The sequence below is a fragment of the Heterodontus francisci genome, chromosome 6 (assembly GCF_036365525.1).
Source record: "Heterodontus francisci isolate sHetFra1 chromosome 6, sHetFra1.hap1, whole genome shotgun sequence".
NCBI classification, from domain to species: Eukaryota; Metazoa; Chordata; class Chondrichthyes; order Heterodontiformes; family Heterodontidae; genus Heterodontus; species Heterodontus francisci.
In genome coordinates, this window is record NC_090376.1 from 70,440,145 (window position 1) to 70,454,801 (window position 14,657).

General features: G+C 41.6%; 1 protein-coding gene across 2 annotated transcripts in view; it reads left to right on the forward strand.

Annotated features, from left to right (window-relative positions):
* Positions 1 to 14,657, forward strand: part of lonrf2 (LON peptidase N-terminal domain and ring finger 2) — a 65,686-nt gene that overhangs the window by 33,901 nt on the left and 17,128 nt on the right. Inside the window, exons 9-10 of one of the 2 annotated variants that reach the window (XM_068033884.1) lie at positions 4,740 to 4,796; positions 9,049 to 9,211. In XM_068033884.1, coding sequence (XP_067889985.1) covers positions 4,740 to 4,796; positions 9,049 to 9,211 — 220 coding nt within the window. Of the gene's footprint in view, positions 1 to 4,637; positions 4,797 to 9,048; positions 9,212 to 14,657 lie in introns of both variants that reach the window. The other variant, XM_068033883.1, reaches the window with a different exon arrangement.

The following is a 14,657-nucleotide window of genomic DNA, read 5'->3' on the forward strand; positions in this document are numbered from 1 at the left end:
GCTTCCCCAAGTTCAACTAGGACTGCTTGGATATTGAAGCGGTACCAGAGGATTGCAAACATTACACTTTCAAAAAAAAAATGGGAAAAGGACAAACCCGGTAACTACAGGCCAGTCAGCCGAACAGTGGCGGGAATCTTCTAAAGACCATAATCCAGCCCAACGTTAGTTGTCAGTTGGCAGAACATGGGTTAATAAATGACAGCTAACATGGATTTGTTAAAGGGAAATCATGTCTGATGCAATTGATTGATTGAGTTCCTCGATGCATTAACGGCGAAGGTTGATGTTGCGCCTATGAACTTTGAAAAAGCGTTTGATGAAGTGCCGCATGACAGACTTGTTAACAAAATGGAAACCCACGAGATTAAAGGGGCAGTGGCAACGTGGATATGAAATTTGCTTAAATAGAAAGCAGCGGGTACTGGTGAACAGTTCTTTATCCGACTGAAGGGAATTAGACAGTGGTGTCCATCTGTGGTTCATATTTGGGCCACTGCTCTTGTTGATATATGCAAGACCAGATCATTAATATAAGAGGAAAAATCAGACGGTTTGTAGATAACCCAAACTTGAAAATGTAGTCAACAGTGAGGAGGATAGCAGCAGACTTCAGGAGGGAATGGACAGACTGGTGATCTGGGCAGGCACATGGCAGATGAAATTTATGCACTTTGGAAAGAAAAATGAGAGTGAATTTATTGGTTAATATGAAAAACATACTACATAACTCAAAAGGGCAATAATTGTGAATATTCAGAGTTAAAATTAATTCAAGATAATGGACTGTGGCTTATGGCAACATTTAAATAACCTTTTGCATTCCATGTTCTGTCCTGGTAACTTGAATATGTATTGGACATTGAATGCACTGCTTCTGAATTGTTGACATGCTCACTGTAATGTATTCAAATCTGTTCTGCAGAAAATATTGGTGGCAATTTGCTACTGGATGACTGGGGAAGCACATTGGTCTAACTTGTGGCATTTGGGCCAAAATGTGACATTCCATGAAATTCGAGGCCCCTTAATTGTGCCAAGTGGTGGTTATCATATGGTCTTTCCTTTTTGTTCTATGCTTTAAAGCTGCTAATAGTGGGGAACAGGCATAATGAATATAATTCTTGATGGACATCATCGACAGTGATGATGTTGACCTGCTTCTGTTCTCCGTTCATGTCAGATGTCAGTCATGACTAGGTGATAGCACACTCTCTTCCAAGTCAGAGTTTGTGGGTTCAAGTTCCACTGCAGAAACTTCAGCACAAAATCTGGCTGACTGAGGTCATGCTGCACTGTTGGAGGTGCTTCTTTCAGATGAGACATTAAACTGAGGCCCTGTCTGCTGTCTCTGTGGCATTATTGTGAAGAGCAGGGTAGTTTTAAGGAAATCTGTTTTCTTTTAATAGAATGGCACATTGTGAATCTCAATTGAAAAGAACTGTACAAATTCCTGGTACCCAGATTACCACTGATTAGCAATTTTAAAGCATAAAACATGGTAATAGGAATTTATTGGGTTGCCACTAACTGTTTATGTGACATCCTTTTTAGGATGATATTTTGGGGCAGTTGCAATTCACAACTTCATGATGGAATTTTATTTTAAAGGTGACCCAACAGCCATATTTTTAGGTGCAAGTTTTTATTTCACAGATAGTAATATATAAATATTTGTTAGAGGTGAGCTAGTGTCGCTTCTGGTGTGGTGTTGGGAGCAGGATTTCACATTCCTGGGGCATTGGAACTATTTTGGGGGCTATGCAGTTAAGATGCCATTCACCTGAATCAGTGACAATCTTCACCTGAACTGAGTTAGGCTTTTAAGCTGGTGGTAGCGGAGGGTGTTGGGGGAAGGAGGGAGACAGATTAAAGCAGGACATCCCATCAACTAAGATGATTTGGGGAAAATCGACTAAAGATTGTGAAGGGTGACTAAGTGTTTGAATGTAAGGAGTTTAAGGAAACGAATGGGTCAACTGGATGGGCTGGTGAATAGGGAACAAATAAATATGGGAATAACTGAATCTTGGATGAAGCTGGTAGTGTGGGGAATAAGCCTGTAGGGCTTTGTTTAGTAAAGTTCACAGAATCACAATCGTTACAGTGCAGAGGAGGCCATTCGGCCTATTGTGTCCACATGGCTCTCTGAAAGAGCAACTCCCTCAGTTCTATTCCGCTGCCTTCTCCCCATAACCCTGCATGTTCTTCCTTTTCGTATAACTAATTCCATTTTAAAGGAGGGAATATTGAAGATTGGAGCTGTTGATCAAGTAGAGACTGTCTGTCTTATCTGAAATCCAGTGCAAGATGAGCAAAAATTTCCTCCAGTTAAATATTGGGAATACTGAAGCAATTGCCTTCAGTCTCTGCCTGGTCTCAGTCCTAACTACCAACTCCATCCCTCTCCCTGGCAACTGTCTTGAGAGTAAACCAACCTTGGTGTCACATTTTGATTCTGAGATGAGCTTCTGTCCATACATCTGCACCATCACTAAGACTATTTCCACCTCCACAACTTTGCCGCTGCCTCAGCTCATCTGTTGCTGAAACTCTCATTTGTGCCTTTGTTACCTCTGGACTTGACTATTCCAACACACTCCTGGCTGGTCTCCCACATACTAACTTCCATAAACTTGTCATCCAAAACTCTGCTGCCTGTGTCCTTGCTTGCATTGGGTCCCATTCCCTTATCAACCTAGTGCTTGCTGACCTACATTGGCTCTCGGTCAAGCAAAATCTTGATTTTAAAGTTCTCTTCCTGGTTGCCAAATCCCTGCATGGCCTTCCCCCTCCCTATCTCTCTAATCTGCTCTAGCCCCGCAACCCTCTGAGATACCTGTGCTCATCTAATTCTGGCCACTTGAGCATCTCCGCTTTTAATCACTTCACCATTGGTGGCTGTGCCCTGTTACCTCGGCCCTTAGCTCTGGAATTCCCTGCCTACACCTCTCTGCCTCTCTACCTCACTTTCCCTCTTTTCAGGACACTTCTTAAAGGCTACCTCTTTGACTAGGTTTCTGGTCATCTGACCTGCTATCTCCTTATGTGGCTCCGTGTCATATTTTGTTTTATAATACTGTGATGTGTCTTAGGATGTTTTATTATGTTAAAGGTGCAGTATAAATGTTACTAAGAGGGTGTTGGATTTGGAAGATGAATAAGGGGAAAAGGTTAGTGATTATGCAAATATACTATAGGCCACCAGCAGTCAAGGTGAGGTAGATGCTCTGCCATAAAACAGATCAGTATTCACCTACTGTTGAAAATGATGGAAGATTTTGGTTGTTCCCAGTGTTGATTTAGGATGCACACAAGGATACATGCACAGTCTGTGTGAGAACAGGAATTTGTTAGTTATGTGAAGCTTGTTGCAAGTTTCTCAGCGTATCATTTTACAAGGGAAGTGCAATACAAGCATACACCTTGTGCTATAAAGTTTTTTGCAGTTTTTGTGCACACTGTGTGACTCGATGGGAGTATACCTGGGTCAGCGAGCAGAATATCTGACATCAGCAACTCTGACAGTTGGTTGCCCCTAAATGGGAACTGCTATTGTAAAATGTAGAAGTAAGGTATGGAGGCAGAATTGCACCTCTGTGATATGCTTTGCAGTTGCTTCAGCAAGAGGTGCTATAGAGGAGTGTAAATCTTTTTGGAGTGGAGGGTTCCTTCCAGTTAACAATATCTGAACTACCTGGATGAAGGTTGTAGTGTTGATGCTGCCTGATTCATTGCAGTAATATATATATACTGTCATTAGTACGGTAATTATTGGATTTATAACTAGATATAGAATATAAAGCTGTGCAATAGTGATCCTATATAATATTGTGTCCTCTGAGTACCATATGCACTATAGAGCTCCATTCTTTAGGAGAGATGGTGAGGCATTAGAGAGGGTACAATGCAGATTTACCAGGATTCTGCCTGGTATGGGGAAATATTATGAAGAACGGCTTGAAAAGTTGCACCTTTTCTCAGCAGATAGAGGTCTTTAAAGTAATAAAGGGATGGGAGAGGATAGACAGAAATGGACTGTTTTCAGTAGTTGATTCAAAAAGGTGGGGCATTAAATGCAAGAGATTTAGAATAGAGCAGGAGATGCTGCTTTACAAGGAGTTGAGGCTGTGAAATTCACTTCGATGATTATTGGTTGAGGCAGAAATGCAAGCTTCAAGATTAGATTGGCTAGATGGATGAGAGAGAGATGTTGAAAGGATTATGGGGACAAATCAGGTTAATGTGAACAAATAGTTCTCGTCACATGAAGGGTAACTCCAACATTAACTGGTTGGACCTGTTTCAGTAGTCTCATGAATTTTCTTTGACCACTAGAAGGTGCTCAAGTTTTAATTGTGTAGACTGCTTTTTATCCTGCAGTCATTTTAAAGTGTTTTTAAAATTTATTTTAAAGGTTTTCTCCACCACTGGTAATATTTAACCCCAGTTTGATGCTCTAATTTTAGAAAAGCACCAGAGTCAATTCTGTACTTGGTTTCACCAACTCACTCCCCTATGAAAAGTTTTAATGTTTTACATTGTAGCTGCTATTAACTTGATCTTTCCTAATCCTTCTACAATCAATTAAACCAGCATGAGAACAGTGAGTGAAATGTCTTTATTTACTATTGTAGCTTAACTGAAGATGTTCCAATTTTTGTCTGCACTATGGGCTTCCCAACTATTCCATGCCCTCTTCATGTTTTTGAACCGCGTTATCGGCTTATGATTCGCAGGTGTATGGAAACGGGCACCAAGCAATTTGGAATGTGTATTGGAAATGAGCTTAAAGGGTAAGAGTTTGTTTTGTGTCTGTGTGTCTACTTTGTAATAGCTCCTAGAGATAACCTGAATATACACACATCAGCCTTGGTTCAGTGCTATCACTTTCCCCTCTGAGTCTGAAGGGTGTTCAGTCAGGCCCCACTCCAGAGATGTGACAGCATTAATCTAGGTTGACACTCGAGTGCTGCATTGTCAGAATTGCCATTTTTCAGGTGAGGTATTAAAGAGTGCCTGTCTGCCTGCTCAGGTGAACTTAATGGCACTGTTCAAAGTAGTGCAGGAGGTTTCTCCCAGTATCTTCACCAGCATTTAACATTTGACCAATGCAATTTATCCGGTTATTTATCTCTTTGCTGTTGTGGGGCACAAATTGGTGGTTGCATTTGCCTACGTTATGACAGTGACTACACTTCAGGAATACTTAATTAACCTTGAATAGATAATGAAAAGTTCTATATACTTGTGTTTATTGTTCAAGTCCTCGTGTGTTTTGAGGTGTGTGGCATATTTTGCCAGTAATTATGCCAAATATATTTAATTATGGCTGAAGGAGTTTTTTTATCATGTGTTGCATAACAAGTTTATGGAAAAATTCAGCTTGCTTGTCAAAATATAGTACACTACATGAACCATAGAACAGTTTCTAGGCCTGTGTTACATTTGCAATGGTCATCAATTTTTATATATACTAGGAATTTTGCCAGTTCATCCACTCCTTTCTCTTTTCTCTCCCCTCCCTTCCCCCCCCCCCCCCCCCCCCCCAAAAAAAACACCCTTCCCCATAGCTAATGTTGTGGATGCTTTTCCACTGCTTCAGAAATAGTGGTAAACTTGAACAGGCTATTGCGATAGGTACTCCTCCAATTGGACTGAGAGAAGACCAGTGGGTAAAGAAAGCTGTTATTCTTATACTGCCCTTTGTTTAAGGAATGGATAGAGGTTGGCATTAGAATTGTGGAGAGGAGGAATAATTGAGCCATTTCAGCAAATGCCAGAAATTATTACTGCCCTTTAATCAGTGTTATTGAGGGCAGGTTTTTTTGGGTGGGGGGAACTGGTGCATGATTAGCTAGGTGTCTCCAATCTTGCAGATGCTGGAAAGCTTGATAAGAAATAGATACTTTGTAGCCAAAGTATATAACCTATTCAGAGTATTATGGGAAGAGATGACCATGACCTGAAAAGTGCTGGGCAGATGGGGAGAGGATCTGAGAGCAGCTTTTAGACATGGAAAAGAATACAGTATGGCTGAATACTCGTCTATTAGTTAAAATGTAATTAACCTGTAAGTACTGAATGAAACTTCACAAACAAGCAGAACAGATATGGAACTAAAAGGTATAACTTGTGCTACAATTTCAGCCATGCCTCAAGTGTGTACTGCAGAGTTCATTCTATCCTTGTTTGTAGTGACAGACACGTTAACTGGCATGGTGATTTGGTTCATGGCTATCTGCTCCATCTGAATGCATAAAACAAAATGTAAATGATTTGCCTTTTGGATGTAAAAGGAAACAAAAGGTATTTGATTAAATTTGGGCAGGCTAAAGTGTCAGATGTAATGACCTTTGCATTTTGATTACGTAGACTTTGCTACACACCTGCAATCCCAACTGTTAACTTTTGCAAAAGCAGTAGGAGTAGAATTTTTTTTTTCTGTATCTTGCAGGAAACCAGGAAATACTGGGGGCTTGTAAGAAAGGTACGGCAATAATAATGGGTGATTTTAATATGCATATAGACTGGATTAATCAAATTGGCAAGAGTAGCCTCAAGGGAGAGTTCATTGAATGTATTAGATTTTTTTTGGTAGCAATATGTTGTGGAACCAACCAGGGAGCAGGCTATTCTAGATTTGGTACTGTGTAATGAGGTGGGATTAATAAATTATCTCATAGTTAAGGATCCTCTAGGGAAGAGTGATCAGAGCATGCTGGAATTTCAAATTCAGTTTGAGGGTGAGAAACTGGAGACCCACACTAGCATTCTGGAGTTAAAGGTAATTACATAGGCGTAAGGACTGATTTGGCCCAAGTGGACTGGGCAGGAAGACTAAAAGGTAGGACAGTTAATGAGCAGTGTCAGATATTTAAAGAGATAGTCAATTTCTCCCAACTAAAATATATTCCCAAAGATTGTAAGAGGGGGAAAAGACATCCATGGCTAAGCAAGAAAGTTAACGATAATATAAAGACAAAATCTAAGGCATACTATATTGCAAAGGCCAGTGGCAGGTTGGAAATTGGGAAACTTTTAAAGATCAACAAAGGGTTACTTAAAAAAAAAATAATAAAAAGAGCGAAGGTAAATTATGAAAGAAAACTAGTGCAAAATATAAAAACGGACAGCAAAAGCTTCTATAAGTATATAAAAAGGAAGAGAGTAGCTAAAGTGAATGTTGGTCCCTTGGAGGATGAAACTGAGGAGTAATAGAGGGGAACACAGAAATGGCGGACACACTAAATCAGTATTTTGCCTCAGTTTTCACGGAGGAGGACACTAGTACCATCTCCAATAGTAACAGGTAATGCAGAGGTTATCGAAAGGGAGGAACTTTGAGCAATCATCATCACTAGGGAAAAAGTACTGAGCAAACTGTTGGGATTGAAGGCAGACAAGTCCCCAGGGCCTGATGGCCTACATCCTAGGGTCTTAAAGGTACTGGCAGCGGAGATGGTGGATCATTTGGTTATAATATTCCAAAATTCTCTGGATGCGGGAAAGGTTCCAGTGGATTGGAAAAATGCTAATATAATGCCCTTATTCAAAAAGGGAGGGAGGCAGAAAGTAGGAAACTTTAGACCAGCCCGTTTAACATCTGTCGTTTTGAAATTGTTAGAATCCATTATTAAGGAAGTAATTACAGGACATTTAGAAAGTCAAAACACAATCCATCAGAGTCAGCATGGTTTTATGAAGGGTAAATCGTGCTTAACTAATTTGCTAGAGTTCTTCGAAGATGTAACGAGCAAAGTGGATAATGGGAATCCTGCAAATGTAGTATATCTGGACTTCTAGAAGGCATTTGATAAGGTGCTGCACAAAAGGTTAATACACAAGGTAAGATCACATGGGGTTAGGGGCAATTTATTAGCTTGGATAGAGGATTGGCTAACCAACAGAAAACAGTCGGGATAAATGGGTCTTTTTTCTGGTTGGCAAGATGTAACTAGTGGGGTGCCACAGCGTTTTGTCCTCTGGCCCCAACTATTTACAATCTATATTAATGACTTGGATGCAGGGATAGAAGGTATTATAGCCAAATTTGCAGATGACACTAAAATTGTTGGGATAAAGAAATTACAAATGGATGTGGATAAGTTAGGTGACTGGGCCAAAATTTGGCAGATGGAGTTTAACATGGATAAGTCTGTGAGGTTATCTATTTTGGTCAGAAGAATAGAAAGGCAAATTATCTAAATGGAGAGAAACTTCAGAGTGCTTCGGTGCAGAGGGATCTGTGTATCCTCATGCATGAATCGCAGAAACCTAGTATGCAAGTGCAGCAGGTAATAAGGAAGGCGAATGGAATTTTGGCCTTTATTACTAAAGGAATAGAGTATAAAAGTAAGGAGGTCTTTCTGCAACTGTACAAGGCATTAGTGAGACCGCTCCTGGAGTATTGCATACAGTTTTGGTCCCCTTACTTGAGGAGGGATGTAGTTGCATTGGAGGCAGTTCAGAGGAGGTTCATTAGTTTGATTCCAGAGATGAGGGGTTTGTTTTATGAAGAAAGATTGAGCAGTTTAGGCCTTTACTCTCTGGAGTTTAGAAGAATGAGAAGAGACCTAATTGAGGTATATAGGATGATTAAGGGGATTGACAAAGTAGGTGTTCTTATGGGGAAATCTAGAATGAGAGGTCATAGTTTTAGGATAAGGGGTAGCAGATTTAAAACCGAGATGAGGAGAAATTACTTCTCTGAGGGTCGTGAGTCTGTGGAATTCACTACCCCAGAGTGCCGTGGATGCCAGGACATTGAGTAAATTTAAGGAGGCGATAGACAGATTTTTAATTAGTAATGGGTTGAAGGGTTATGGAGAACGGGCAGGAAAGTGGAGTTGTAGCCGAGATGAGATCAGCCATGATCGTATTGAATGGCGGAGCAGTCTTGAGGGGCTGAATTGCCTACTCCTGCTCCTAGTTCTTATGTTCATAGTCCGAATGAAACATCTGTGTGTAGTTAATTTTATTGTCTGCAATATTTTAGGTTAAGTTTTAAATCTTAAGTTTATGTATAATGCTTTTATTTTTGTTCAGGTTTGCTGATTATGGCTGCATGCTAGAAATCAGGGACGTAAAATTTTTTCCTGATGGCCGTTCTGTAGTTGATACAATTGGCAAGCGTCGATTTAAAGTTTTACGCCATGGCCAGAGAGATGGTTATAATACTGCCAACATTGAATATCTTGAAGACAAGAAGGTAAATACTTTAAGGTTTATGTACTGCTCAATATCCCAGTTCAGAAACTAGTCCAATGTTTCCTGATCTCAAAATAGTCCAAACTCCCCTAGACCAGGCATGGAAAAAACTGAATTATTTTTAACTTTTTCAGTAAATATTATGAGCTGGAGATGGAGAAATTGCACCCAAAATACTGTATGAAATTGTGCTGGTTGGGTTCCAGTTCAAGTTTCTGCTAAAGTTCATTTGCATAATCACAAACTTAAAATTTTCCATGAACTAGCGCAATCAGGCAGCATAATAGCATGTATTTTTTTCCTTTCCATTAAAAAGTATTCCATGATGCAGTTGAGCATGGTAACCTGGTGCAGTTCTAATTAATGCTGCTGAAAATGGGTTTATGAGCATTTTTGATGACAGGAAAAGGAGTTAGCCATTTCGCCCCTTGAGCCTGCCCTGCCATTCACTGAGATCATGGCTGATCTGCAACCTAACCTGGTGTTGGGGAATGAGCCCGGCCAGGTGGTTGAAGTTTCAGTAGGGGACTACTTTGGGAATAGTGATCACAATTCCGTAAGTTTTAGAATACTCATGGACAAAGACGAGAGTGGTCCGAAAGGAAGAGTGCTAAATTGGAGGAAGGCCAACTATACCAAAATTCAGCAGGAGCTGGGGAATGTAGATTGGGAGCAGCTGTTTGAAGGTAAATCCACATTTGATATGTGGGAGGCTTTTAAAGAGAGGTTGATTAGCGTGCAGGAGAGACATGTTCCTGTGAAAATGAGGGATAGAAATGGCAAGATTAGGGAACCATGGATGACAGGTGAAATTGTGAGACTAGCTAAGAGGAAAAAGGAAGCATACATAAGGTCTAGGAGGCTGAAGAAAGACAAAGCTTTGAAAGAATATCGGGAATGTAGGACCAATCTGAAATGAGGAATTAAGAGGGCTAAAAGGGGTCATGAAATATCTTTAGCAAACAGGGTGAAGGAAAATCCCAAAGCCTTTTATTCATATATAAGGAGCAAGAGGGTAACTAGAGAAAGGATTGGCCCACTCAAGGACAAAGGAGGAAAGTTATGCGTGGAGTCAGAGAAAATGGGTGAAATTCTAAACGAGTACTTTGCATCGGTATTCACCGAGGAGAGGGACATGACGGATGTTGAGGTTAGGAACAGATGTTTGATTACTCTAGGTCAAGTCGGCATAAGGATGGAGGAAGTGTTGGGTATTCTAAAAGGCATCAAGGTGGACAAGTTCCCAGGTCCGGATGGGATCTATCCCAGGTTACTGTGGGAAGCGAGAGAGGAAATATCTTTGCAGCATCCTTAAACACGGGTGAGGTCCCGGAGGACTGGAGAATTGCTAATGTTGTCCCCTTGTTTAAGAAGGGTAGCAGGGATAATCCAGGTAATTATAGACCGATGAGCCTGACGTCAGTGGTAGGGAAGCTGCTGGAGAAGTTACTGAGGGATAGGATCTATTCCCATTTGGAAGAAAATGGGCTTATCAGTGATGGGCAACATGGTTTTGTGCAGGGAAGGTCATGTCTTACCAACTTAATAGAATTCTTTGAGGAAGTGACAAAGTTGATTGATGAGGGAAGGGCTGTAGATGTCATATACATGGACTTCAGTAAGGTGTTTGATAAGGTTCCCCTTGGTAGGCTGATGGAGAAAGTGAAGGCACATGGGGTCCATGGTGTACTAGCTAGATGGATAAAGAACTGGCTGGGCAACAGGAGACAGAGAGTAGCAGTGGAAGGGAGTTTCTCAAAATGGAAATGTGTGACCAGTGGTGTTCCACAGGGATCCGTGCTGGGACCACTGTTGTTTGTGATATACATAAATGATTTGGAGGAAAGTATAGGTGGTCTGATTAGCAAGTTTGCAGATGACACTAAGATTGGTGGAGTAGCAGATAGTGAAGGGGACTGTCGGAGAATACAGCAGAATATAGATAGACTGGAGAGTTGGGCAGAGAAATGGCAGATGGAGTTCAATCAGGGCAAATGCGAGGTGATGCATTTTGGAAGATCCAATTCAAGAGTGAACTATACAGTAAATGGAAACGTCCTGGGGAAAATTGATGTACAGAGAGATTTGGGAGTTCAGGTCCATTGTTCCCTCAAGGTGGCAACGCAGGTCAATAGAGTGGTCAAGAAGGCATACGGCATGCTTTCCTTCATCGGACGGGCTATTGAGTACAAGAGTTGGCAGGTCATGTTACAGTTGTATAGGACTTTGGTTCGGCCACATTTGGAATACTGCGTGCAGTTCTGGTCGCCACATTACCAAAAGGATGTAGATGCTTTGGAGAAGGTGCAGAGGAGGTTCACCAGGATGTTGCCTGGTATGGAGGGCGCTAGCTATGAAGAGAGGTTGAGTAGATTCGGATTATTTTCATTAAAAAGACGGAGGTTGAGGGGGGACCTGATTGAGGTGTACAAAATCATGAGAGGTATAGACAGGTTGGATAGCAAGAAGCTTTTTCCCAGAGTGGGGGATTCAATTACTAGGGGTCACGAGTTCAAAGTGAGAGGGGAAAAGTTTAGAGGGGATATGCATGGAAAGTTCTTTACGCAGAGGGTGGTTGGTGCCTGGAACGCATTGCCAGCGGAGTTGGTAGACGCGGGCACGATAGCGTCTTTTAAGATGTATCTAGACAGATACATGAATGGGCAGGAAGTAAAGAGATACAGACCCTTAGAAAATAGGCGTCATGTTTAGATAGAGGATCTGGATCGGTGCAGGCTTGGAGGGCCGAAGGGCCTGTTCCTGTGCTGTAATGTTCTTTGTTCTTTGTTCTAACCCTATACCTTTGCCCCATGTCCCTTAGATTTTTTGTTACCCAAAGGTATTATCAATCTCCGTTCTAAAATTAACAATTGATCTAGCATCAATTGCTGTTTTTGGAAGAGAATTTGAAATTCTGCCACCCTTTGTGTGTAGAAGTTTCCTGATTTCACTCCTGAATGGTCTGCATCTAATTTTTAGGCTAGGCCCTGAGTTCTAGACTCCCCATCCAGTGGATATAATTTCTCTTTACCTACCCTATCTGTTCCCCTTAATGTCTTGAAAACTACCATCAAATCACCCCTTAACCTTCTAAATCCTCGGGATTACAGCCCTAGTTTGTGTAATCTCCACGTGTAATGTGAACCTTTGAGTCCAGGTATCATTCTAGTAAATCTGTGCTGCTTCCAAGGTCGCTATATCCTTCTATGGTGTGATGCCTGCAATTGTTGACAGTACTCCAGGTGTGGTCTAACCAGGGCTTTGTACAGCTGAAGCAGATCACGAGCCACTTGTATTCTCGTCCTCTAGCTATAAAGGCCAGCATTCCATTAGCTGCTTTGATTATTTTCTGTACCCATTCATGAAATTTTAATGATCTATGTACCTGGATCCCCAAAACTCCTAAGCAATAGGAGCAGGAATGGATCATTTAGCCCCTCAAGCCTGCTCCACCATTCAGTACGATCATGGCTGATCTTCCTCAAGTCCCCTTTCCAGCCCGCTTCCCATATCTCGATTGCCTGCACATTCAAAAACCTATTGATCTCAATCTTGAATATACCTAATGATGGAGCATCCACAGCCCTCTGGGGTAGACAATTCCAAAGATTCACAACTCTCCAAGTGAAGAAATTTCTCCTAATTTCAGTCCTAAATTGTTGACCACTTCTCCTGAGGCTGTGCCCCTATGTTTTAGATTTCCTAGAGAGGGGAAACAACCTCTGTATCTCCCCTGTCAAGTCCCTTCAGAATCTTGTATGTTTCAATGAGAGCACCTCTACTGTCTGGAATTTAGAAGAATCATAGGCCCCATTTACTCAGTTGTTCATTGTAGGAAAGCCCTCTCGTCCAAGGAACCAATCTAGTGGAATCTTGCTCCAAAGCAAGTATTTTTCTCCTTCGATATGGAGACCAAAACTGTGCACAGTACTTCAGGTTTGGTCTCAACAAAGTCCAATACAATTATAGTAAGACTTCCTCATTCATGTACTGCAATTCCCTTGCAAATGGCATGCTGGCCTTTATTGCCTTCCTAATTGCTTGCTGTACCTGCATGTTAACTTTGTGTTCCTTGTACGAGTATGTCCAAGTCTCTGTGAATAACATATTTAAAAGTTTCGCACCTTTTAAAAATATTTCTATTACTATCAAAATGAATAACCTTACACTTCCCCATATTATACTCCACCTGCCACCTTGTCCACTCACTTAACCTGTTTATCTCTTTGGAGCCTGTGTCCTCCTCACAATTTACATTTCCACCTAATTTTGTATCAACAAACTTGGATACATTGCCCTCAGTCTCTCTGTCTAAGTCATTAATATAATTGTAAGTAGCTGAGGCCACAGCACAGGAAGGAAAGGGAATACACAATAAATGGTAGGATTTTGAGAAGTGCAGAGAGACCTTGGAGTGTCGGGGCCAGATGACCAGTGGGGTGCCCAAAGCTCCACTTTAAGGATGCTTGCAAGCGTGACATGAAGGCCCTAAATGTCAACTATCGCACCTGGGAGTCCCTGACTGGCAAAAGAGGGAAATGGTGATACATCCTGCGGACTTGTGTGCACGATGACCAGTTGCTACAGCAACTTGGTCAAAAACAATAACTCAACGCCAGTTGGCAGCTTCATGTGCAGCACTTGTGGAAGAACCTGCCTCTCGAGGATTGGCCTTCACAGCCATCAACAAACATGCACTAAGAGAAGACACCCCGCCTAAATGGATTGTTTGTTGCATGTCTATCACCTTTCGTAGATGGAAAGATGCTAACCAGATGCAGTGGATATCCGCAGATCCCTGAAGGTGGCTAGATGAGCAGGCAAATGGGATACGTGTCTTTATTAACCAAGGCATAGCATAATAAGAGCTGGGAGGTTATGCTGGAACTATATAAAATACGAGTTAGGCCACAGCTGGAGTACTGTGTGCAGTTCTGGTCACTGCACTAGAGGAATGATGTCATTGCACTAGAACATGTACAGAAGAGATTTGCAAGGATGTTTCCTGGACTTGATTTAGTTATGAGGATAGATTGGATAGGCTAGGTTTGTTTTCTTGGAACAGAGAAGGCTGAGAGGAGACCTAATTAAAATGTATAAAATTCAGTACTCTAGATAGTGGATAGGAAGGCCCTATTCCCCTTGTTTGGGGGGGTCGATAACGAGGGGGTGTAGATTTTGGGTAAAATGTTCAAGGGGAAGATTCAAGGGGAAGTTTTTTTTCATGCAGCGTATGGTGGGGATCTGCAACTGACAGACTGAAAGAGTGATAGAGGCAGAAACATGCACCATTTAAAAAGTACTTGGATATGTACTTCAAGTACCGTAATCTACAAGGCTACAGACCAAGAGCTGGAAAGTGGGATTGGGCTGGTTGGCTTCTTGTTGGCCAGCATGGACACAGTGGGCTGAATGGCCTCCTTCCATGCTGTAAATTGCTATTATTC